Source organism: Aythya fuligula, chromosome 1, assembly GCF_009819795.1.
Source record: "Aythya fuligula isolate bAytFul2 chromosome 1, bAytFul2.pri, whole genome shotgun sequence".
Lineage (NCBI taxonomy): Eukaryota > Metazoa > Chordata > Aves > Anseriformes > Anatidae > Aythya > Aythya fuligula.
In genome coordinates, this window is record NC_045559.1 from 64,261,978 (window position 1) to 64,288,586 (window position 26,609).

Here is a 26,609-nt window from a genome sequence, read left to right on the forward strand (position 1 = left end):
CATCTGCTTCCAACAGGGAGCCTCGACTCAGCAGGCCTTGTCCACCTCGCTTTCATCAGGACCACCTGCACTCTATCCTCAGGTTACAGGAGCAAACCCTTCCAGAATTTCTTTGTTTTTTATAAATCATACTTTGCACTTAAAGGGGAGCCTTGCTTTTACACTTGCTCCATGTGGTTCAAATTTTAGCATTCATTGGGGGTGCCTTTACAAGAAGTCAGTCCTTGACATCAGGAGGGGCTTCTTCACAGAGAGGGTGGTTGCACACTGGAACAGGCTCCCCAGGGAAGTGTTCACTGCACCGAGCCTGTCTGAATTTAAGAAGAGATTGGACTGCGCACTTAGTCACATGGTCTGAACTTTTGGGTAGACCTGTGCGGTGTCAAGAGTTGGACTTGATGATCCTTAAGGGTCCCTTCCAACTCAGGATATTCTATGATTCTATGAAGTCAGTGTTGTACTAGGATTTCTTTAGCTGAACAGGTTGCTATTAAATAATGAGGCATCAGCAACCCCTCAGTCTGTGTTCAGCTTCGGGTGAAATATTGGTAGGGCTTCTGTGTTAAGGGTAATGAGTGGTCAGTGTTTTTTGTTCCAGTTACTGTTTTGGAAGGAGATAGCTGTAGTACCAAACTGGCTGTTAACCAATGGGTTTAATGAAATGCATCTTCCATGCAGTTTGAGTCAGTACTGATAGTAAAATTTGCTTTGTATTTTGTTTCTGCTCTTCAGTTGTTTGATGACAATGTGTTATCTGGAGTTGAGCATTTGTATGGACAATATTACGGTGGACAACAGCATGAAAAGAATTAATTTGCTGATTGTTGAAAGCTGTGAAAGATTTTCGTAGGCTTGGGGGAAGGAAGTGGGGAGAAAATGGAATGGAGCGCAGTATATATTACATGTACATGGATTTGGAAGTGCATTTGCAGGATCACTAAAGAAAGGAAACAAGCAGAGTAGTAAACTAGTGGCACAAATGACTGCTACTGTAGGTTTTGCTTCCTTATAAGCCTAGAACGTGGTGTCCTTTTGAAAAAGCAAAATTTGAGACCTGAAGCTTAGCTGGAGGTGTGTGTTTTATCAATATATGGTAAATGTCCTTGCAGTAGTGAGTAGTGAGTGTAATACCCTTCAGTAATGTGTTTGTACACGATGGATGTGAGGAGTATGTGTTTTGTGTCTGTGCTTGTATTCTGAAACTTTTCACGAGATTATTCTTCTTTTGGTGAAAAGAGAAGATTTACTTTAAGTAAGCTTCTCTCTTGTTCCTTCTGGTGTTCTTGGAATTGACAATTCTGACGCTTCAGTTATTGTGGTATTAGCAATTTTGTGATTCCTCTGGATGAAAGAGGAGAATGTTTATGTTTTTTGTGATAAGATCTAGAGCTAAGTACTTAAGCCTTTCCGTATGGGATATAAAGGTGTTTTGTTAAAGCTGAAACAGCTTAATCACTAGTGTAATAGATAGTAACGTCTGTGCTGTAGGAGAACTTGTGGAGTGAAGCTTCTGTGCAAGCAGTTTGAAATTACTTTGAGATTGTTTCTCCATAAACAACTTGCTGAACTTCAGAAGATGAAAAATACACCTGGAAAACATAATAAGGAATCCAGATTGTTTTACAGAATATAAGTTCCAGGAGCTCTTATCTAATTCACTAAAGATCAGAATCTAAAAGACACAAGCTGAGTCAATACAAAGATATTATCGCAATGGGTTATAGATTATATTTATATTGTAGCCAATAAGGGCCTCAAAAAGCTTCTAAAACTGCAAAGAAAAAAAAGGCTTTTTTCAATGGCAGCCATCTTTCCCCCCAAATCTTTATAATTAAAATAATGTGATTTTAATAAACTTTTTTCCCAATAAGCTTCTGCAAGCTAAATATTCAGAGAATTAAGACATTTCAGTAGATATTCCTGATATACCTATGCACCAGATGTTTCTTACAAAGGCAGTTCACCAAAGCCGTGTGTGCTTAGGGAACTTATCTGGAGGTTTCTAATTGTCTCCAGAATCTGATCAAAAAGGTCACTCACAAAAACAGCGGTGAAAATCCATTCCATTTTCCTCTGCATCTTTCACATTCATTTGTATGCCACTCAGCCATTTTTTGTTGTTGCTTATTCATTCAAAATTCTGTCTCAGCTAGAATGTGGGCCTCCAGATTCTTCCAAATCTAATTCTTGGCTGGTAGTGAGTTTGGAAATGACTTTTGGCTTGGATTTTGACATGCCTCTCAAAAAGAACAAATGATACATACATGTATTGAGTACTTCGTTATTGGTCTAGAAGTCTGTATATCGTTGATTTTTTTTTAAACAGTTTTTTCTTCTAGCCTTCTTTTATCCCCTCCCCTCCAACTGTGTTCAGAACACACGAAAAGGTAAACTTTAATGCCTCTATTTCCAGTTATTATACCTACCAAGGCATCCTGATCTTAACACATCATCAGTGGAGGAAGAAGATGGTAGGCTGATCTGTCTCAAATCAAGGGGCATCTGGGTTGCAAAGACTTTGTTTGTCTTGGAAGACTTAAAATGGAGTTTGGTACTTTTCCAGATGGCACTACTTTGTTCTGGTTTTCGTAGTGGAATTTGGCCAAATGAACTACTTGTCCAAAAAGAACAGCTAGAAACCTATTACAACCAGCTCGTTCCAGGCAGAAATGATTTTAACTGCCTGCTGCAGAAACCATATGTTTTTTTAAGCTGATTCTTTTTTTCCCCTCCAGACACAAGTGCAAGGCCAGTCTACTTCAAGTAGTGCATCGGTACCTTCTCAGCCTACCCAACACACTCAGCAGGTATGATCAGTTTCTAAACCTGGAACTAAAATATTTTCAGTGTGGGAACTTGATGACTCCTTAAGGAGCAGCCTTTCCCTGTCTACTCTTTAACTCATAGTTTTGGACAAGAAAAGAAGAATCCTCTGTCTGTTATACAGTCTTAACATGCTCTGAGACAAATTTCGTTGACTTTTTGAAATTTATTTTTAGAATCATGTTAATGCTTCTTCTCATATGTCTGTCTTCCCCAACTCCTAACTAAGCTTGCAGTGGAGATGCTATGCAAGGAAGAGCACATCAGGATTTGCAATGGACTGTCTAGACAGACAGACCTCATTCTGATGAGTTCTTCCAACTTGAAATAGTATCTTCTTAATTGTCTCTTTCCCTTTATAGAACCTGCATTCTTGTTTTCACTGAAACAAAAATCCTGTTGCAAGATTTGGTGCTGATAATGGAATTTTATTAGTAATACTAAGGAAGGTTAAAGTTTAATTCACTCAGTATGTTCAGAAGAACCATTAAGGTCGCTTAGCAGGGAATAAAAGTTGAAATTTAAATAGATATAATGTTAAATCTTCCTTTTTGGGGCGTTAAGAATAGCTTCTGCCTCTCTTCCCTGCTACAGAATGCACAGCAGCCAGCCTCTTCTCAGCAACCTGGACAATACCTAGCGCCGCAGCCATCAGTTTCTACTGGTGCCACTCCCCCACAAACTGTCTCTCAAACTCAAACTTCACAGGTTATGCCAATGCCTCAGGCAGCAGCTGGGACACAGGTAAGCAGTATTTTTCTTTCCAGCAGAAGATCTGTCTTCACAGCTGGCAAATTAAATATGCTGCTACTTTCACTTTTATTGTCTTCTCTGAATAGTTCCAAAACATTCATCCAGATAGTAGTGTTCTTGGTATACTACAACTGTCGGGTTGGCTGGAAAATATGTATTGGAAACTTTCTTTCACACATGGCAGTCATGAATAATTTATTTGAGGGAGGGATAGCGCTTCCATGCTCAAAGATCTTTAAACTGTCAAAAATATCATGAGGCATTTTGATGAATGGAGTACTATGAATGCATTTTCAGGAACTTGTCATTTCTCTGCTTCCCATAGAATGTACATCTTCTGCACCATTGTGTGTGTAAAACACATGTTCACATATTTAGGTAGTGAACCATAAGGACTGCCTTCTCCACTCTTGTCATCTCTCTTACTCAGCTCTTCTCCTTTACTCCCTGATCAAGAAGCTTCTGTTACTGAGTATTACTTCATTTTGGCTCATATCTCTATCTTGAACATGTGAGCCTTGATTTTGTTTTTATAATTATTGTTTTGTTGCTTGTTCATCTAAACTGTCTCTCAAGTTGCATCATTTGCTGGCTTTAATTGACATATCCCCTGCCATTCTCTGAATGCTGGCACAGTGGCTTTTCATTCTCCATTGCTTTAGTCCCCATACCCAAAGCTAAGAGATTTGTTGAAAGATTTGTGCTTCTTTCCTGTAAGAGGACAGGCTTGGCTCTGGGGACAGAGTTGAGGGGAATTGGATTCTGTTTATGCACAAGTCAGTGCTTCAGGGTATTCTAATGTTGCTCTTTCACCCTCTGTGGGTGTCTGTTTCAAGAGCTTGTGGAGTTCTTCAGGGGAAGTGTTGCGAAGTGAGGACCTTTTGGGACTCCAGACAACTTCCCAGCCACTCTGCCAACTGTGCTCCCCACCCACTTTAACAGAGTGCTGTAACTTGAATAATTCTTTCTTTGACTAATGCATAAAAATTCTGCTTTCTGCAACCCTGCTTAAAAAACAAAAAAATCTATCTCTATTTTCTTTACCTCCCCAGCTTCCTGTTTCCCAACCAGTGTCGATCATCCAAGGCGAGCCTCAATTACCTGTTGCAGCACCTTCTCTCCCTCAACCATCAGTTGCCCCATCAGTCCCTATTGGCTCTCACTTTCTACCCATGGGACAGCCCTTGCCAACTTCCATGGTTCCCCAGTTCTCGGTCTCTCAGTTGCCCATAGCAGCTCCTCACGTGTCAGTGGCTCAGCCGGGTTTCCAGTCGCTGCCCATTTCAATGCCAGGTGGCATGAATCAGCCATTGCTCACGCTGGCAACATCTGCTGCGGCAACTGCTATCCCTGTAGGATCAACTGTTGTCCCTAGCCAGCTTCCCACACTGATGCAGCCTGTGGCTCAGTTGCCCAGCCAGGTTCTCCCGCAGCTCCTACAGCCGGCTGTCCAGTCCGTGGGATTGCCAGTCAGCATTGGACAAGCTGCTGAAGCTTCACTTCCTGCTGGAGATGCTCTTTACCAGGTATTGTTGCAAGCCAGCAGAGCTCTTCCCCACCCCTGCCCTCCACATTCACCTGCTCTAAGGAGCCAGCTCAGAACTGTGTGCCTTGGCCAACTCACTTCTCAGAAGAGAGCCACTGAGCCACAAAGATGAATTCTGTTTTGTGGTCAAGGACGTTTTTAAAGAGGAAAAAGTGTCCTCCAACACCCTAGTGTTTTGAGTTTTATTTTTATTTTTTACATTTGGCAGTGGAATTTGTCTAAAATGACAAACATAGTGCAGGACTTTGGAAAACAACTGTGTCAAGGAGGATATCCAAGAGATCTGCCAAGTTGAATAAAAAAAGAGACCCAAAACATTGTGATTTAAATATGGGAGTCTTGTTTTGGAAAGAGAATCTGTGGCAGCATATTCAGCAATGTCAGTATTTCATACCAAGTCTGGGAAGGGGAAGGGAGATGGGGAGGGGTTTACACTGATTTTCTAGAAATAAGGCAACATGGATCTTGAATATAAAGTAAGTACCTGATGCTAATCATGAAGTGCTAGACTGGTCAGCAAGGACTGTTTCAATCTACTTTGTGCAATCATTGTAAAAATGGCAATATGAATAGTGACAAAAATTATGACTTGGCGTGTGATTGTTCTTTTAGAACAAAGTTGCATTGAGGTACTGATAGTCTCGAGAATCAGCAGCAGTTGCATAACGTAGTCTGAGCAGTTCAGCCTGAAAATTCTTCAAACTAATTTCAAGTCTCAGGTCTTTAAAATATTAAGTCACATAGGCAACTGGAGAGAGTTGGGAGATGAAGATTGTTTCAACTGAGACTTGAAATTTTGGGTGGGAATTTGCTCGTTGTAGCATGATGACCTGTAAGCTGAGCTTTGGCTACTTGAGCAGCTGCTCTGCTTCTCTGGAAGGATGGTCTTTGGAAGAACTTGAATAAATACAGAAAGGAAAGTTAGAAAATGCCCCTGAAACTGACACTTTTTTATTTTGTTTGTTTATTTTTTCCTAATTAGCTTTGATACTCGCTAACTTGACTCCTTCATTTCTGTTGCAGGGCTTTCCATCTCGGCTGCCGCCTCAGTACCCAGGAGACTCAAGTGTTGCACCTTCCTCTGCTGTGGCTTCTGTTAGCGTTCCTTCTGCTGTACTGTCCCCTCCCTTACCCACAGATGTAGTGGCTCAGCCAGGCTATCTTGCCCCTGTTGTGCAGCCGTATGTGGAGCAAAATGTTTTAGTTCCTATGGGCAACCTAGGAGGACAGGTTCAAGTGCCCCAGCCTACAGTGAGTTTAGCGCAACAGGCCTCGTCAGCCTCTTCACAGCAGGCAGTTGTGGAGGTAATTATGTTGAATATAATGTAACGATACATTTAGGGTGTTTAAATTACGGTACAATGTACGTGTGTGGGGAACTAATCCCTTCCATGCTTGTCTTCAGATGGAAATTAATGTTTCAAATAACCTTTTTCTTACAGCAGAATGTCATGCCAATGTGGGGACCTTGTTGCCACTGGCTGTTCTGTTGGGAAGTGAGTGTGCCTCCTACAGGCAAAAACCTGTTAACACTTCACTTCTTGCTAGTACTGTAGAATATTTTGCCATATCAATGAGAAACTGCAACTGATAGCCTTTGAGATCCTCTCGTTATGCCCGTTCCCTGCAGCGTTGATGTTGCTAGGGAGAATTTGAATCGTCTTTGAGTTCTGCATTGGCTTGCCTTTTGCACATTCTGTTAGTAAGACTATGGCTGCATGGCAAACTGTAGTGACACGTAGCAGCAGAAAGGATGGCTGATTTTCTGCCCTTCCCCCACTCCTCCCCAGGATGACAATTTGCTTCACTGCAGTTTGCTCTCCAATCTTTTTGTAAATTAGAGCTTTCTAGATGCCAGCTGTTTGAAGTTCTAAAAAGGCAGTGCTTTTAGCTTTATAACTGATTTGGGAGGAAAAATTGAAAACTAAGGGGTGACTTCAAAAGGATGGGGATTCTTTGGAGTTCTTGATGCAGGTTTCTATCCATAGGGCACTCAAGGAGTCTCACAGACTGCTCCTTCAGAGTCGCTGCCATCAACACAGCCTGCCCAGTCCACTCCTTTGGCTTCCTCTATGGATAGGTAAGCATGGATTTCTTTTCACCATATTGAATTTCAACTTTATGTGGCAGATTATCCAAGGAAGAAAAATCTTTAGATACCTCTCTTTCATCAGGGAATGTTTCTTTTTCATTTGAGGTGTTCTCTGAGGACAGGAGGAAATAAACTTCGTAGAGGAAAAATAGGTTTATGAGAGTTGAAGAAAGGTTTGCTTTACAGCAGACTATGAAGGGAGTAAATAGGTTCATGCATAGTGACTTCTAATCATTTGTATTGACTATAAGGGATGCTTTTCTGTCCTTTTGGCACTTAAACAGAATTTAAAATTCAAGCAGCTTGAAAACATATTTGGAAGATGTACAGCTCAGCTTACAAGAAATACATAATTAATTACTCTTATAATTACTATTCAAGCAGCTTTATTGGTTGACAGGATTCTTCTCCCCTGCTCTGTGATTAACAGGCAGCCACTGCTATCCTGAGGAGAATATCATCTGGCAGGGTAAACGGTATTGTTGTTACAGCTATGGAGTGCACGGGTACTAATACAGAGTTGCTTTTTTTAGTGCACATTCTGATGTTGCTTCAGGACTGAGTGATGGCAATGAGAATGTTCCAGCTTCTAGTGGGAGGCACGAAGGGAGGACTACCAAGCGTCACATGCGGAGGTCTGTCCGTAGTCGCTCTCGCCATGAGAAGACTGCTAGGCCAAAACTGAGAATTCTAAATGTGAGTGTTGTGGTTTTTGTTCTTAACTTAAGTGACAGTTTGGTAATGTTGATGCCTGTTTTTGAACTTCAGAAGTTGCTTTTCTTCTGAGGAATATGTGTCTTCTGTGTGCTTGTTTGGTATGTTGCTGTTCCCCCCAGACACCTCTAAGCACACAAGCTATCCACTATATTTCTTCTGCTTCTGGAGTCAATATTCCAAAGGTCATAACTAGGAGCTTTTGGGAGCATTACAGATGGCAAAATCAGCTTGCTTAGCCACTAGTGATTCCACAGACTATTCCTGAATATTTGCTTTAATCTTACTAGTAAAGCTAGGCCAGTGACCTGTAAGCTAGTAAGGAACAAGGGAGCATCAGGAGTTCTAGAGAAACGTGGACAAGGTAACCTTGGATGTTTGAATAATTGGCAGATCCTCAGAAAAATAGTGCAGTAAATTGCACCGTTTATTAGTCTAGAAAAAGAGAATGTGTTCATCTTAAAGCACTACTTTTGGTTTGCCTCCATGGGCTTTAAAACTCAAGCCTTATATTCTCATGCTTTTCATAATTTATTTACTTTAGGTTTCAAATAAAGGTGATCGGGTAGTGGAATGCCAGCTAGAGACACATAATCGGAAAATGGTTACTTTCAAATTTGATTTGGATGGTGACAACCCTGAGGAAATTGCTTCGATTATGGTAAGATACGTTTCAGAAATAAAAGATTGAATCCAGTCTTAATCACAGTAATAATATAAGCAGTCTTATTTTCTCACTTGCTTCTTTCCATGTAGCATAGCCTGCTTCCTCTTTTTCCTGTGCTCACTTTATTGGTTTGTAAGTACAGCTAGAGACTGGAATATGAGTGGAATATGAAATTGACAGTTAATATTGCATTCTTAATTCATGTGAGCATTTGAGTCAGGTTTTTTTAATCCTAAAATTTCAGGTTTTACTGAGTCTATCTGCTTTCATTTCTTCACGGTCTAATTTTTGGAAAACCTGCAGACAAATTTTGAAAACACCACAAAGTTAAATAAATCATTTGCTTTTCCAAGGCCACAACATTGCTAAATCTTTAAAACTTCTGCTTAAGGTTTGAGTTTTTGTTGTTCTTAACTGAAACATCAAGATTCTGCCCTTTAAGGAATGAAAATCACTTTTTTTCTCATTTCTGAAAGTTAGTAATGACTGCTGCTTTTGACTAAGCTAGCCAATGTCTCTGAAAATAAAAAAATAAGCCTCTCATTCAGCAGATACTGGTCAAACATAGAAAAGAACTTACCATTTAAACACACACACACATATTTATATAGGACATGTTTAAATGCAAGTACCATGTAGTGTAGAATAGAGCCTCCCACAATTATTTTAATTTAGATTTATATTCCCGTGCTGGCACAATCTGAATGAGACTGAGATCACTTTAGCGTTACTGAAATGGAGTGAAGAAGTGGTTTGAAGCGGGATGTAACACAAAAAGCAGTATCTTTTCCCCAGCTTCTTGGACACTTGTGTGGTATTCACTGTTTGGCACAGAAAGGTGGCAGAATAATAATAGGTGGTCTGTGCTGGGTTCCTACCTTTTCAGAAGGAACCAAACTAGAGACTCAGGAGAGAAAGCCTTTCCAGGAAAGGAAGTTGGTTCTTGCCTATGTACCTGTATTGACAGTGTAAACAAGTCAGTTACATGATATTAAGTGTCAAGAAATATGCCGGCGATACAGATCTTACATTGTATCATGTCTCAACTGATCCTATGGAGGAATAAAACGGTATGTTTGATTAAAGAGCAGACGGTTGACGAGTGCAAAGTAAGTGAACTGTTTCCAAAGCACAGTCACGTCATCAAAAGTACATGACCTAATCTAGAATTTTGTGCTCGCCACTTTCTTGTTGAATATTGAGGAAACTTTTCGTTATAAGACTTTTCAATATTAATTTCAGTCAGACTTACAAGGTCTATTCCACATACCTCCTAGGTATCTGGCACTACTTTAAGTAAAGTACTGAAGTTTTTTTTTTTTAATTAGTAAGTATTCTGCATTGCAAAGGCTGATATAAGTACATCATGCCTGTTTCTTGGGTTTCTGAACCAGCATCCCAAAAACCTGTTGAGAACAGTGCCTCATGCTTTACCTCTAAGGCACTTTCTTTCCCCACAGAGATACTCTGACTGACATCTTTACTTAGGTTTCGTAGAGTAACCGACTCTGGGAGGATGTTACTGTGTAGTATTTCAGGAGACAGATTTTTTTCTTGGTTCAGACTAACAAACTAAGAATTTTTGTCTAAATGCACAGTGTACTTATTTAATCTCATTTACCCCAACATAAGCAGCAGTGTGTATTTTTATAAAGCAGTACAGTGTGTTGGAATTAGATAGGCTGAATGTGCTTCCTCTCACCAAATAGGGAACGTAATAATTGTGTTTATGTACTGCAGTCAGACTTTCAAGAGCTAGTTCAGTACACAATGGAAATAGAGTAGCACAGAATCCATCTTGCAATATAGAATTTTATTTTTTTTAATATATCTTTCTTTAAATGTGCCAGTAAAACGGGGTTGCTAATTTTCAATTTCACTGTGTTAAGGAAAGATTGAGGTGACAGGTAGAAAATGAGATCGAATATTGTTCCACAGTAAAGAGAAAACAAGGGCAAGTATTTCAGTGCTGGAGATGATGAGAAACAATTGTTTCCCTTCAGGATGTCATCAACTTTAATTTGTGCATAAGAATGGTGAAGGGAGGACAAACAGTAACACTGAAAGTTAAATTATGGTCACTCAATGTTCAATACATAGTTCTGAAATAAATTGTGATAAATAAAAAATATTGCTCTTTTGCTGTCTTTACAGGTGCAGAATGAGTTTATTTTAGCAACTGAGAGAGACTCATTTGTAGAACAGGTGCGAGAGATCATTGAGAAAGCAGATGAAATGCTGAGTGAGGATGTAAGTGTGGAGCCAGAAGGTGATCAGGGTTTGGAGAGTATGCGGACAAAAGATGATGGCTTCTTTCCAGGGTCGCAGGTATGTAAAAGATGGATTGCTTTAGCTATTCACCTTTTCAGTTTTGGGTGGTATTGTTTTGTGAGCAGAGCTAGTTAGAACTGAAACATCCTTTCATGGGAAATATCAAAGCTTAAAAATGAAATGAAAAGATAACCAGAGCTTCAGATCAGGATGAAAGCCTAAAATTCATTTAGAAAGATAAATAACTTAAACCATTGTTTTTTGACATGTTCTAATGCTTCTGAAGGTGCCGAATTTCCAAACAGGAAATTAACCAAATGTCTGCTAGGCAGACAGTATTAAATGCTGAGGATTCTTGGGTTTGAGGTTGTTGTAAAGTAGGACACTAAAATCCCTAGCCTTCTGCTGCTCCATGAACACTGAGAGCTTGGATTCAGGCCCTCTGTGGTCAGTTAGCTACTAAGAGATTGGATGGGTCAATTGGAAAGCACAAGTATTGAAGCTGGTTGTTGGGAATCATAAGGGGTGATATTTCCTGAATCTCTGCCTTATTTCCACCTAGAACTACTTTGAAACATCCATTTATTTACCTATGGATTGTTTAAGGAAATAGGCTGGACTTCCTGTTATAAAAAAAAAAGATGCTTAGATCAATTTGTTACATTGACAGTCACTAAACCACGAAGTTATAAAAGTGCTTAGATGACATTTGTCTAGGTAAAATTCTACTGGTCTAGTACTGGTGCTTGGGTCCATGGCACTGCATACCTTAAATGCCCACATTTCAGTAAGCTAGCATTTTAAGAACTATCTTGTGGGTTTCTGTTTCAGAATAGAACTTTAAATTTTATCTTACTTTACAGAAATTAGAGTTCAAACAGCCAGATCCTACATCTTCCATGCCACAAAGAATAGGTAAGTCTTTTGTGATTTTTTTCGACAGTTACCTTTTCTGTTTCAGCGGATGGGTGCAGCCAGGTTTTTATTTTGTATGATGGAGTTCACATTCCATATTGCAGGTGATGTATTTTGTTGCAACTCTGTATCACTGAATATCCAACTTCTTTCTGTTTAGGGGTTCCTCCTAGCTCCTTTACCCAGGTTGTCCATTCTGCAGGAAGACGGTTTATTGTCAGCCCTGTCCCTGAGAGTCGGTTAAAAGAACAGGGATTTTTCACCTCTGCTATTCCTGGAGCAAAAGAAACTCCGGATATGGGTAAGTTATCTAAACTCTTAAAATCTGAAGGCTAAGACTTGTTCTTCAAAACTGAATTTAGTTGACTAAACAGACAAGCTCCTAAACACTTAAAGTACTTGGAAGTAGGGAAGTGACTGGGCTGGTAAGGAGTGGTTATAATCTGGATGATGATATGCAGGATTCTTGCAGGAAAAATTGTTGATGGGCTGTCTGCAAGACTTTGAAACCTTAATTCAGTGGTTTTAATTTGTTCCTGGATTTATATATATATTTTCTAAGTTATGCAGAGAGATAAGCTTGGTCTTAGTCTAGCAGTAGGAGATAGTTCACTTAGTAAAATTCATTACAGTGTTGATATTTTTCTATTCCTTTAGTTGCTGCATCTCCACTACATGGTCCTGGAATGAATCTCTCCCACTCTGCATCATCACTGAGCTTGCAGCAAGCTTTCTCTGAGATGGGGCATGCTCAGATGACAGAAGGACCTAGTACAGCTCCTCCAGTGTTCAACCAAACAATACCACCGTTTCCACCCGCGCTTTCTACCATGGCAGGCAGTGGTGCACCTCCCACATCTGCAGCTGCTCCTTCAATATCTGTTCCCTCTAGCACAGGTGTTTCTCTTCCAGGTTCTGTTACTTTGCCTTCAGAAAGTGCAGCTGCTGGAGTTGCACCAAGTGCAAGTGTGCCAAGCTCTGTTTCCCCTCCTCCAGCCTCACAGTCTGGACAGCAGTCCAGTGGTGTGGCTTCCAGTGTGAGCGCCCCTGCTTCTTTCTCCTTAACTGTCACGTCCCAGCCTGCTCAGCCAGTAACTGCAGACATTGCCCCCAGCATCAGCACACCGGCTTCTTTGGCACTGCCAGCTACCCAGGTTGCTGGTGTCACTGGTCTTGGTGTCGTTGCACCAGCTGTGACATCTCAGTCTGCTCCTCAAATTGTGAGTAGTGTAGCAGCACCACAGACATCTGTTGCCCTGTCTCTGGCTCAGAATGTGGCTTTGCAGCTTCCTCAGCTTAGTACTAGTGGCTCTGTCTCCAGTCTGGCAGAAACAACAGTTGTCAGTGCTCCACAGTCACTACCTGAGAGTGGGCAGCCTGTAGATAAATCACAGCTTTGCAGTGCAGCTGGCTTACCTCTCCCAGTCTCTGCACCTTTATCATCCTCTGTAGCAACAAGCGTATGTGGTTCCGTCACTCAGCCCGTTATACATCCCTTACTCATCCCATCAGCAATTACATCAACACCTGTCCTGCCCCAAATTCCAGGTGCAACACCTGTGTTGCCCCAGGTTCCCTTACCTGGTGTCTTACCACAGCCAGTCACTAACTTGCCTGCAGTACAGCAAACATTGATACACAGCCAGCCTCAGCCGGCTCCGTTACCCAACCAACCTCACGTTCACTGTATGGAGGCTGATGCTGATGCTCAGTCTAAAGCACCTGGTATTGACGATATCAAGACCCTGGAAGAAAAGCTACGGTCTCTCTTCAGTGAACACAGTAATGTGGGAACAGCACATCCATCAGTATCTCTGGAGACATCGCTGATAATGGAAACTACTGTTATTCCTGGGATACCAACCACCGCTGTGGCACCAACTAAACCCCTGACGTCCGTTAGCACTTGTATACCTCCAAGCAGTTTGCCTCTTGGACCAACTGGCTTGCCAGTGCTGACACCAGTTGCCACCCCTGGGCAAGTGATCACCCCAGTCAGCTATATTTCGGCACCAAGCAGCATTGCAACAGCAGCAGTGAAACCAGGCACCTCTCCTTCGAAGCCCCCTCTTAGCAGGGTACCGGTAAGAAATGCAACGTTTGTGTGAATATTCAAGTATTGTAGAAAACAGCCTTTTTGAACAGAATCCCTTTTTTTACAGCAAAGTATTTATTTAGACAAGTATGTCTTTGGTTATAAGATCAGAAGGAAAATTTCATCTTGTTTTATTTGTCCCAAGAGGTGTTTTCTTCTGTCCATGCTGAAACAAATGTCCAATTCTATATCGTGTCTGAGCTATCAAATGTCACTGTTTGTTTTTCTTACTCCTACCATGAAGAGTGAAGCACCATGAAGTGTGTGTTTTTTTTGTTTATCTTTTTCCAAATAGAAGTTTGAGAGTCTTGCTTTAAATAGGTTTTTATTTTATCCATAATAGGTAAAACAAGTCAGGGAGGTTTTATGTTTCATAAAGTAGTTGTGATTGCTTAGCTTTGCTTCTTATCATTAGCCTGATCTTTGAAAGCAAGGATGAATCTGACAGTGCTTTTTTTTTTTGTTTTGTTTTGTTGTTTTTTTTAAGTCCTCTGTTCCTTACATAGTGCCTGGATAGTCTGATAGTCTCTTTCTTCCAAATGCTAGATTTGTGAAAACAGGGTTCTGAAAAATTTTGAAGAGATGAGAGTATCTGGAAACATAAACAGCATTTTTTTTTCTGAATTGTGCTCTGCAAGCACTGTTTCATAAAGTGTTGAGCTATGTTGTATAGTAACAACTTGAGATGTCATGAAGTTGCTACTTGGCTCACTAACCAGAAGTGTAGGTATGTCAAATTAGGCTGGCGATTATCTTATGAATTGTTGCCAGTGCATTTCAGTATTTGAAACCATAGTTAGCTCTTTCCTTTTCAAACCTTACGTGCAAATGGTTGAAGAAGCATTCAGGTTTTTAACAAAAGAAAAACCTTAATGTGCACTTCTGTTTCTGTAACATTCTTTCCCACTCACCAACGCTTCATTGTCTTCAGCCAACCTTGTTATTAGAATAGAATAGTTCAGTTAGAAGAGACCATCGGAGATCATTGAGTCCAACTGCCCAACCGCTTCAGGGCTAACCAAAAGTTAAAGCACGTTATTAAGAGTTACCCAAATGACCTGAAGCTGGTTAATGTTCAAGGCATTCTAACTGAGTTAATGCTCCTACCATCTCCATTTATGAGCAGTCTTTCCCTTGTACTCTTACTAATACAGCTTCCTCACACTGCCTCTGTGATTGTGTATGTAGCAGATGTAGAAAATGATTCTTCCCTTACTATTTTAGCCAGTACTTCCTTGAGACTTGAAAATCTAAGTTTATTTATCTCTAATTTTGAACACTGATTTCATAACCAAAACGTATTTTTTTTCCCCTTTTTATGTTTCTGTGCTTCTCTGAGAAGCACATCCAAGTCCTTGGAGGCTTCTTTCCCATGCTGTAAAACACTGCTGCTGCTGTATTTTTCTGCTAGCGGTAGAATCATTAATACTTCCCCCTTGGGGAATCTTGAATGCTCTGTTCAGGGGAGCAAGGCAACAGAAAACAAACTTAAGGCTTCTTGCCTTGCCCTACGATAAATAAATTAAGTTTCTAGGGTGAGGTAGAGAGCAGAACTCCTGTGCCTTGCCAACCAGGCTGATGTTATTACTTTCCCAGCTGTTTTTACAAAGGTGAAGGAACAGATGGGGTATGAATATGGTACCATTCCTGTGTAGAGATAGATATTTTTCTAGGACGAAACCAGATGTGATCACTGAAAAGAATTGGTGAAATAATTTCATTAATTTTATATTGGATAAGGAAGTTACAGCTAATCATAATAGTGTGTTAGTAGACTAACATGTAAAATTTGAGACCTGAGGGAATTTTATAGCTGCTATAGCAATAACCTTTGAGAATTTCACCAGCCTCTCCAAGATTTCTCCTTATTTTATTTGTTACAGTTTTCTAGGAATCCCTTTCTATTTGATTGATTTTGCTATACTACTCTCAGCTGCATTCATATTCTGTTTCCCTACCTTGGGTTTTCTTCCTTGAAGGTTAAGTAAACCATACTGATGCTACTGAGAGTATAAGTCTACAGTTATCCCATGGGTTACACGTTGACCTCTAAATCCACCTTTAACAAAGACCACACTGGAGTAAACTTAATGGAGAAGTAAGAGATGGAGATGTAAAAGGGGATACTGAATGAATGGAGCTAAGACTGTGGAGACTAATCTGTTTTTTTTTTTCCCTGAACCCCAGCAGATACTAGAAATGGCATCTTTTCTCTTACCTAGTGGAGGTCATGTCTGTATAACACTTGCCTTGAATTGTAAATGATTCACCAACTTGGACTCAGAAGTTACATTTTAAGCAAAATTGTGTTATTGCCCAGTGGGGCACTTCTTTCCCTTTTAGATTGTTTTCAAATGCAAAGTAGGAAATTTCTGCTGTGGAGGTGCATGAATAATGCCAAGGAAGTTAGGGAAGAAATCTAGATGCAGAGGCATTTATACTGAAATGAAGCTGAGAATTAAAGAAAGATTAAAAAACTGTAAAACCTAGTTGCTGGTTCAGGAACAGTTGGGAATAGTTAGAAACCTGCTAATTGCAAACCTGTAATTAAAAATGCTTGGATTTAAATGTAGTAAATATTTGGGGTTTTTGATGTCTGTTCTAGGAAAACTAGCTCCTTTCTGAGTCTTTCACTTCTAAATTACTTTGTGTTTTTTCTTTTTTTCTTCCAAAACTTAACTTTAGTTTCACTTGGTGTTGTTTTTAAGGAGCTTAATGCTTTAGTTATCTGGGGTTTACTAAACTGGGGGGGGAGGGGGGTATTTGATTTTGTTTATGGTCAGCCTGTTAGCCTGCACGGTAAATATGTTTTGAGTTGTCTTACGAATGTATTTAAAGTATGTTTTACCTCTTATTTATAAACAAAGTGATTAATTTACCACAGCTGAACAAGTCAACATGCATCAGAAACAGTAATGCCCATGTGTATGTTCGTAGCACACGCACACAAGCTGAGGTAATACAACTTGGCTAAGTTCCTACCCCAACATTTGGGGAAGGGTGGATAATTATGGCAGGTATCCTCACTGGACAGTTATTTCTGCAGTCTGAACTATTAGGTAAGCTGTGGTAACGTGACTGCAGGCGAGAACTGGTTCTGTTTGCAAGGACCAGAGCAGACTTTGGGCTGGTGACACGTACCCAGCAGTGTTCCTGTCACAGATGGGAAGCTGGCTGACCAGCACTGGAACTCATAAGGCTATCCTGTGTTTCTGAAACTTCAGAGTCACGGACAAGCCTTCATGGTTACAGCTGAGAATAAGAATTGCAAATTGTGTAATGGATTGCTTAGTTCCTAGGACTTCCCACTTCCCTAACAATGGACATAACTAACTGGAATGTGCTCTCCGACCTTGCTGGGAGGCTTTGATCCCTCATTCTAACCTTTCCGGTCTCTCTAACCCCTTCCATGTAACCTGGATGACTTCCCCTTATTCAGCTGCATGGCCTAGTCATCTTCTGTGGGTGATCAATATCCTCAGGATCAAGGCCAGTAATGGATCAGGAGACTGGTGTAAGAAACTTTCGAATGGGCTTTCAACAAGTGGAGACATCCTCAAGTGTGACAGTTTCTGATCAAGTCATTGCTTGGAACAGCTTTTCAGCAGCACATGGCTTGGTGTTGTTAGTGGGCCATTAAAAGAGATCTTTTGTGAGGAGGTTGAGTGCATTCCTGCACCCTTCCAAAAACGTTTCAAAGAGGCTTTATTTATGAAGAAATGCTGTTGTAGCATTCCTCGCAGACTTGAAAATACAATTGCCAAGATGCTCTGCTCCTGGGCAGAGCAGCTTGCTTCAACTGGTAATTGTGGCCAGTCAAAGGCAGCCTGAATTAAAACAACAAAACCAGACAACCTTCCCAGCCCTGACACACACGCTTCAGCTGTCACAAAGCTCCCCAAGGACTCGATGCTAACTTTCCAGGAAGGAAGTCTCCACAGAAAAAATGTAGAGGCCTCTGTCATATAGCACGACTGACTGTAACGTGGTGTCTGATCCTCCTGTTGTGCCGTGTCTGATGGACTCGCGTTTCCTCTTCATCATAGGTGCTACCAGTAGGCTCTGAACTTCCAGCTGGCACTCCGTCCAGTGAGCCGCTGCCACCTTTTCCGGGACCTTCACTAACTCAGGTGCTACACGACTCAGCAGATTTTTATCTGCCTCTTTTTCTTTCAAAGAGCATGTTTCGATTAAACTCTCCATTGCATGTTATTAATGTCTGTTTTTCTGTTCTTTTGACTGAGTAACCCCTTTTGTGTAAATGGAGCAGTGGCCAGAGTTGCTTCAGCACTAGAGGTACAGCTTGCCCTTTGGGATGCTGTACGCAGTGTCTGAAGTACAAAAGCAATTGAATCAGGCTTGGAGTTATTTAGTGTTTTAACCTGAACCTTAAATTTATTTTTTAAATGTAACACAGGTGAGTACGTGCATAAACTTGAACTTGTTTTCTTCTTACGATGAAAAGATGCTTCCCTAAATAGCTATATACTGTAATTAAATGTTAATGAAAAAAAAAAAAAAACACAACAAAATTCCTGGCTTTGAGAAATCCTGGTTTTATTTTTTATTTTTTTTTTGCAGTTATTACTAGACACTTATTTCAGTAGGTTTTCAGAGTTGTAAAAGGTCTGTGAAGCTCCAGACCAAAACAAGAGCTGAAATGTAACAGTGGCTTAACATTATGCAGTTTCTGTCCTTGTGTGCAACAGTTAGCTTGGGTGTTTTATATGTGAATTGGACAGATGGTCAACTCAAGATCACAAAGATAAAATGTCTTCACTTTTCTTTAAAAAAGAAAAAACTAGATGAAAAAAAATTAAGGCAAAATTGTTTTATGGATCTTCTAAATGCTGTGCAAGGAAATGTCACATGGGAAGAATACACTTCAATATGCAAAGAAAGGCTGAAAAAATAACCAGACAAAACCCATGAGATCAAGAGATGGCGATATGCTACTTGTGAAAGAAAAAAGACTGAATAAACAGACAGCTTTTTATAGAACTCTATTCAAATTGAAAATTACGATCCTAAATTTAAATTCAATTTTTATTTGATCGATATTTCATTCCAGTGTGTACCTAGTGGTGCCTGCTTAAGGTTCAAAGTAAGTTTGTTGTAAATTTAGCACTACCTGTGTATGTATACTTTTTATAGTATTTACCTCTTCCATCTGTGGCTTTGGTCCACAGGGAATAGTCCTTGAATACGTGTCCTAAAGCTACACTTGAACTGGAATCTGTCATAGAATTTCATAGAATGGGATTATTTTTAAGTCATTAGTATAATTATTTTTCAATAACTTAAAAAAATATTTTTAAATTTTATTTCTTATTTCCAATAAAATAACTACAGCATGAAAGCTTGTACAGTATTTCTGAGCATCATGGTCTGATTTATCTCCTTGACCACTGAATTTTAATGCAGACTGTGAGCTAACCTTGATAAAGTCCTGCTCCTTGACACCCTGGTAACAGTCTCCCTCTCATCTCTTGAAATAGAGCTCTCAAATTCAAGTTTCACCTGTGGAAGTGAATTTAAAATGAACTGTAAAGGTCATTTTAGTTCTTTGCAAGCTGTTCCTTTTTGGGATTTACAATAGTCTGTGAGAACCTCTCTATCTGAAAGGACTTAAATTGACTATCATACAAAGGAATAGTTTTAGAAAATTGTAAATAATTTAAGCTGTTAAAGCGGCTTTGGTTAATGAGCTATCATGACTCATTTTATAACTAAAACTGTAAAAACAGATTTATATGTATTAGGATTCTGATCTTCAAAGATACTTTTTTAATTGGATTTTCATTTCTATCTTTCAAATGTGAGAAATATGGTATTCCCTGGTTCCAAGGGCATGAATAGAGTTGAACAGCAGGGTGTTAGCTGCTTTCGTGTGTTTTTTGTCGGCTATGACATTAATTGTCCCTCTGTTTTCCATTTTTTTTCCTTCAGTGCTGTCTGTGCAGCAGCTGTCTTTATTCAATAGTTTGTTCAGTTCTCCCAGTAAATGTAATTATTTTGTGATCCCAGGAATCTCTCAGACAAGTTTGCACAGAGTATGTCCTAGAGTTTAGAATGGGAACGGCCTAGAAGGCCTAAATTGCAAAATGCTGAAAGTTGGCATCTCGCCCTATCTTTTCCTGCTCGATCACCTTCTCAGTCCTCCTGATGGAGCACATGCAAATCAATGACAGTACTACATCCAGCTTTAATTGATGAGTCCTTGCAGATGGCTTTCATGTCCAGAGTTACTTTTTGGTTTTCTTTTTTTTTTTTTCCCTCCAAAAAGTATGTTTCAGTGTTTTGAAAGCAATGAGGATCAGCCCACTGCTTGGGAGAGTTTTATGCAGTGTAAGAAGGCAAATGCTTGTTCTCTGTATGTAAGAAGACTATGAAAGTGAAGGCATTGCTCTCAAAACCTGTAACAGAAAGGAGACTGGTACTGTATTTTGTTTTATGTAATGCTTACTAGCAAGCAGAACGTGAGTAATCGGGCATGGGTATCTTCTGTCTCCAACTGAGCGAGAAGCTGGTCATCTTATGTAGAGCTATGAGGTGGTAGTGTTAGCAAGCAACTTTTTTTTCCCTCTACCTCAAGGCAGAAGCTTTTTATGAGCCTGTCAGCCAGTTCTTTTTGAAGTATGATTTTGCTGAAGAGGAGATGCCAATTTGGTGACAATTCTTAGGTGTTCTTACCACAAGCAATGCTAGCAAATGGATCTGAAAACAGTTGGTTCAAAATAAGTCCCATTAAGTTCACAGTAATTTTTTTGGTCATTGTTTGGAACTGGGTATCTTAGTAATCATTTGCCCAAACTCAAAGCAGTTGTAGCCACTTTAGTGACTCAAACCACAGGACTACTCCAAAAGGCTTCCTGAGGTTTCTCATAGGTCTTTCTGGTAGGGTCTGTGGTAAAAAAGGTATAAGTAGAGATCTCTTGCTTGTCCTTTGCAAACAGTTGACCTAATTTCACCTCTCATTTGAACTCTAAAGCCTGTCTAGGAGCGTGAGACAGAATTGGAGAAGACTTACTGGATCAAATCTAGTTGACTGTGAAGAGCATTTGCTGCTGTCACACAATAACTGTCTGGAAAATTATGGACTTGTCTTGGAATAGCCAGGCTTGCCTTCCTTACTGATTCTGTCAATAGCTCATTACACTATTTTTTTTTCCTTAGTATCAGATTCCTAATTTGCAGTTCAAATGTGTGTCATCCCAAGACCAGTCTAGGACAGTTTGTGCCTCAGTCTTAAATACCTGTTCTTTTTATTCCTTAATAAGGAATAAAAATAAGCCTTTTTAAGGTGTGTTTAGAATATTTCAAGCTTCATTTTGCTACTATTATTTCATAAAGAAATCTTTATCTCCTGATTGTTCTGATATCTCAGCTCCTCATTTGTTTACTTGAATCAAATCTCTTCCTGTAAGCATGAGTGAAGAGAACTATACAGTATTTCAGACAAAATGTCATTTTTACAGTATTACTGAATTAAATTAGCCCGCCTATCTGTTAAGTATTTTGATCACAGCATCTTTACAAAATTCTTAAGGGAAGAATGCAAACTTCTGTCTTCAGGAAAAACAGAAGTTCCTGTTAACATTTCTTTTTCTATTTTTACCAAATGTATTGCTTAAATTGTTCCCAGTCTTACTGTGCTATAAATGTGAAATGTGAGCATACAGGAACAGAACGTGGTAGAAATATGGAAGCTGTACTGACTACTTTAAATTTTAATGTTAAATACGTCTGTTTTCTGAAATGTGACATGTTTTTCTCTTGAGCTGGGACACCTATTTACTTTTTTCCTCTCTCATCAGTCCCAGCAGCCACTGGAAGATCTGGATGCTAAGCTGAGAAGAACCCTTAGTCCAGAGACGGTTCCAGTGACATCTGCTCCTGCCTGTGTACGTTTGCAATGGTAGCAGTTAATAGTCCTGAGTAACGTCAGTGTTTTCTCAAGTTCATGCACTTAGATCACTGCCTTTAATATCATTGTACTAGTCCATAGACTTTTAAAAATAAAAATGAAGAGTCATCTTTCAGCTTGCAAGACTGAGTCAAACAAAATAGGGAAAATCCATAGATCACGATAGATACTGTGTTTCTTGAGGCTGGTTTTGGTGTTAGTTCTTAATAGCTTTTTGGCAAAGTCATTAATATCACTGAAATAGAAGGGGAAGTGACTATGGGATAAGGGGAGAGAGGGTGTTAAAGAAGCAGTATGTGCTATGTCAGTCTAAATTTGGGAGGGCTGTTAAACGTGTGGATCTGAATGCTCATGACTATAGTGGAAGTTTGATACAAAATAATGATAGTGGTTAATGTTATGATCTCCAGGTGGCTACTTACGCATTACTTCTGCAGAGTAAAAAGGGAGGTACTGCTGACAGACTTGGGTTGTAAGGCATGCAAAATTTGTTGCTGGTGTTGCTTGTCTTGCAGATTAAAAGATCTTGCATTAGTCCTATCATGGGTTATTCTGTAGCCCTGATGGAACTAAAAGATTCAGTAACATGCAATATGGTGGATTTGTTGAGGGTTCAATCAGACTGTGATTCTCATAAGTTTATTTTTATTTCCCCCCTTGAACTTGTAGTCTGTGCCCTCAGTGGCATCTACAACGGTTACCGGGCTGGTGTCCACAGCCACACAGTCTCTGAAAGAAGGTAAGACAGCCTTTGTTATTTCAGGTGGTTTCTTAGCACAGAGATATAATACAGAATTGAACAGACTAGCAATTTGAAAGGATATAGCCATCATACGATGACAATTCCTTAAGAATTGTATTAGTTTTTAGTACCTAAACTGAACTTTTCCACTGCAGACGAAGAGAGGGGAATGATGCATGCATATTATAATAAATTACTTAGTATTCGAAGCTGACCAAAATAATAAATTAAGACTTGCAAAGAATGTCCAGTATGCTTCTGAGGTACAGCTTCAGGATTTGAAGGAACTGCTTTCTGTTTCGTTATATTCTTTGCAGTAACAGTAAGAACTTTTGTGTTGTCATGCTGTTCTGCATGTGAGATATCTCCTCCTAATCACCGTTTTATTTCTATTTAGTTAGAGAAATTGGTGTTAACTAGAAATTAAAGAAACAAGGTAACAAAAAAGATTCTTCTGGCTGCTTTAGAACAGCTGAAGAATGACTAGATGATCAGCAATTGAATAGTGGATGATCAATGACTTTCAAATCTAAATGACTTTTATTGTTGGGGATGGAATTAGGGGGTAGAATCAAACAACCCAAACTGCAAAAGTAGCCTGAGGCTTTCCAATCAGTATTCTCCTACTCATCTCAATTAAAAAACAAAAACAAAAAACCTTCATTTTTTAAAAAAGAAACCGCTAATGTGATACTAACATTATTTCTGGTTAATTTAGTAAATAGTATTAAAATTGCACATGCCTCATGTTCAATGACAAACCTTCAAAAGCTAATAAAAACAATAGTAAATAATCCCATTATAGTATGCCGGTAGGTAACGATACCATAGAAGTCATTCTACTGCTAGAAAATGAATGTTTTTTGCCTGGTGAAGTTTAGATGGTGAAAGTAAAGAACTGGGAAGTTGCTGAATAAACACAGCAAGCTGTCCAATAGAATTAGTTTAAATATAGAATGCTATTTCTCAGCTTCTTTGTAACCTTATGCTGCCAGTGCAAACAACAATAAAATTAGGAGCCAACATATAAGGATCCAGCTCTGCAGACTTCAGACTGCTTTGAGTAAACGTCGTTCATAGCATTTCTTTAACGTACCATTTTTCTATTAAGAAATTATCTCCAGCATTTGAAATTTAGGTAGTCGCTGTGGGTACTGAACTAAAAGTAAGTGTGTTCTTATATAAATTTCAGTTGTTCTTGATTCTTTGGCTACTTCACATCTTTTTTAGAAATCAGTATGCTTTCTTACTGCAATCAGAAAGTGCACTTGTGGCAAGTGTACTGCACAGGGAAACTTCATAGAAAAATACTTAATATCAAAATGCAAATTTAAAATTCTATATGTCAAAGCTGAGAAAAGAGATCAGGTTCCATGAATTCAAAAGCATGACATAAATACTCAGCTGATAGTTGAGTTTGAAATGTTGAAGTGTAAATAGCTTGTTGCTAATTTTCTTCTCAATCCCATTCTCCGTTTTCTTAGCTTCAGCATCGTGTGGTGGAGAGAGCAGTGGTATGGCTGCTGCAGCAGGAGCTGGTGTTCTTAAGATGGGACGATTTCAGGTAGGAGATGTTAAACTGATGTAGTTGTTGATATGGAATCCTCACTGAGCAGTTACTACCTAGTGCCAGCTCAGTGTGCTTCTTGGAAGGCTTTCCTATTGGGAGAAAATACCCATAATGAGCTTGTGATCGGAGGGTTTTGTGCAGATACTGTTCTTATTCTTGGCAGGGATTGCACTAGATTATACAAAGTCTAGTTTGTGAATCCAGCATTTCATCATGTCAAGGATTAATTGCGTATCTGTTGGCCTTGGCCTTTATGTGACCGAAGTCCTGACTGTGATGCAAGTCCCCTCTGAATCTGTTGGGATTTTGGGCAGTTAATCATCCAGCCTATCTAGACCTGCTATTTTGTGTGGTCATGTGTTACTTGGAGGGAAGAAGCTTGCTTTGTGGCATTCCGGGGAAACTAGTTATTTTTTCCCCCCATATGGTTTTAAGTATTTAAGGTAAATAAGAGCATCATGTTGAGGAAGAGCTAAGAAGATCTGTGTGATAACATTTCTGTTCTAGGTATCTGTGGCAGTGGATGATGTGCTAAAAGAGAGTGACAAACTTGAAACTAAGCCGGTGCAATTTGAAACCACCTCCTCTGATTCTTCGCCTCTTTCTGGCAGTAGTCCAGAGAGTACACTGGTAAAGCAGGCTGGCAGTCGGAAAAGTGAGGTTGTCACTGACTCTTCTGTGGATGTGGGAGGTGGTGTTCCTCAGCCAGTTCCTGTGCTGCAGTTGCCAGTAGATGTTGGTCAGCCGACGAAGGTTGGACGCTTTCAGGTAACAACAACAACAGACCAAGTGGGGCGCTTTTCAGTGTCAAAGACTCAGGATGAGGTCACCTGTGCAGAGAAAGAGCCAATGACTCTTCCTCTCTCCGTGGACTTGGAACAAGTTGCTTCTTCGGCTGCAGCTCCTAAGAAAGAGTTGGAGTTAAGGCAGTCCCCACATTTGAATGGTCCATCCTCTGAGCTGGAGGCCGCCTTCTTGAGTGGAATGGCTAAGGATGTGGATGACGGCTCAGGGAGCCCAGACTCTCTCCAGCCCATGGGGTCAAAGATCAGCCTCCCTGTTCAGAGCCTTAGCAACTCGTTCAATTCTTCCTACATGAGCAGTGACAACGAGTCGGATATTGAAGATGAAGACTTGAAATTGGAACTCCGTCGATTACGGGAGAAGTAAGGCTTTGTTTTGTCTTATGTGTGTATGAAACGTGTAGCAGATGCTCAGTATGAATATCTTTTCATTTCCTCTGGACTCTACTTTTCACAAAGAAAAAAGGTAAACTTCTTTAAAACACTAAACCTTCGCTAAACATCAGGTCCCATTGCTGGTGTTTATATGGAAAGTAAAATCCTTTAGTGGGAACTAAAAAGTTCCAAACAATGGGTGTACACACTTGTTATGCTTAATATTATAACCTGTAATCTTGTTGCATGTGTTTATATATAGATTGATTGCCATACTGGGTAAATCTATGCAGATGCATGGAAGTTTTTGCATAGGACTGAAATTCAGTGGTTAGTAGAAATATTGGTGTCACTTGAAAATGACACACAACTAGGCATTTCTAATATGCATTCTGGTATTCGTTCTCCTTTTCCTGAATAATCCCTGTTAATTTAGAAAAAAACCTCAGAAATCAAGGAATATGACCTCCTAATTTATATTGAAAGCTGGCTTTTTAGAACAGCTGGCAACTGCTCTGATCTGAAAAGAATGGTGCAATACAAATGTATGGCCTCCAAGGCCCATAAAATGAGTAATCTAACTGTTCCTGCAACATTTATGATGTATGGTTTGATCTTCTATGGTAGCTGTATGTTCTTGTTGGTACATCTGTTTATTCTGGTTTAATGATACAGCACTGGGAGCTTTGTATTGGAATTCTAGTCAGCGTTAAAGCACAATAGAAAAAGACAGGCCTTCTGCCATATGCATTCAGTGGTTATTTGTGGAAGGGATTTATTTCCTCTGTTCTTGAATGTTAATGGAAGTGTGACCAAACAAACTGGGAAGGATTGTATGCACACATGCATACATTTTTTTTTTTTTTTAAGTCATACTCTTTTGTTACTTGTCAGGCACCTTAAAGAGATCCAGGAGCTGCAGAGTCGCCAGAAGCAGGAGATTGAATCACTGTACACAAAATTAGGAAAGGTCCCGCCTGCAGTAATTATTCCCCCAGCTGCACCCCTTTCAGGAAGGAGAAGACGACCCACTAAAGGAAAAGGCAGCAAGTCCAGCCGTAGCAGTTCCCAGGGAAATAAGAGCCCTCAACTATCAGGTAAGGCTTTCTACATTTTTTCTAGGTAAGATAGTACTGACATGGTGCTGTCTGTCACTTTCAGATGGATGTGATTTGTCCACCTCCTTCTCTCCTGTCTCTCCTTCTCCCGCCAAGTTCCTCTATTGTCTGGACTATGAAGTCTTAAATCGCTTTTGCTAGTTGATGGTCTTGCTTGTGGATTTTGCAATCTACTGAAACATACAGAAAGTATATCAT

The 26,609-nt window shown here is 39.8% G+C and overlaps 1 protein-coding gene across 10 annotated transcripts in view; it reads left to right on the plus strand.

Annotated features, from left to right (window-relative positions):
• The window catches only part of WNK1 (WNK lysine deficient protein kinase 1), a 104,783-nt gene that overhangs the window by 68,138 nt on the left and 10,036 nt on the right, over window positions 1–26,609 (plus strand). For 8 of the 10 annotated variants that reach the window (XM_032191393.1, XM_032191401.1, XM_032191421.1 and 5 more), the window contains 17 exons: window positions 2,736–2,807; window positions 3,418–3,567; window positions 4,629–5,102; window positions 6,146–6,427; window positions 7,111–7,202; window positions 7,748–7,910; window positions 8,473–8,589; window positions 10,750–10,923; window positions 11,730–11,781; window positions 11,942–12,082; window positions 12,439–13,865; window positions 17,923–18,006; window positions 21,694–21,780; window positions 22,473–22,542; window positions 24,030–24,109; window positions 24,623–25,281; window positions 26,188–26,390. In XM_032191393.1, coding sequence (XP_032047284.1) covers window positions 2,736–2,807; window positions 3,418–3,567; window positions 4,629–5,102; window positions 6,146–6,427; window positions 7,111–7,202; window positions 7,748–7,910; window positions 8,473–8,589; window positions 10,750–10,923; window positions 11,730–11,781; window positions 11,942–12,082; window positions 12,439–13,865; window positions 17,923–18,006; window positions 21,694–21,780; window positions 22,473–22,542; window positions 24,030–24,109; window positions 24,623–25,281; window positions 26,188–26,390 — 4,327 coding nt within the window. The remainder of the gene's footprint in view (window positions 1–2,735; window positions 2,808–3,417; window positions 3,568–4,628; window positions 5,103–6,145; window positions 6,428–7,110; window positions 7,203–7,747; window positions 7,911–8,472; window positions 8,590–10,749; window positions 10,924–11,729; window positions 11,782–11,941; window positions 12,083–12,438; window positions 13,866–17,922; window positions 18,007–21,693; window positions 21,781–22,472; window positions 22,543–24,029; window positions 24,110–24,622; window positions 25,282–26,187; window positions 26,391–26,609) is intronic. The other 2 variants (XM_032191412.1, XM_032191446.1) reach the window with 2 other exon arrangements.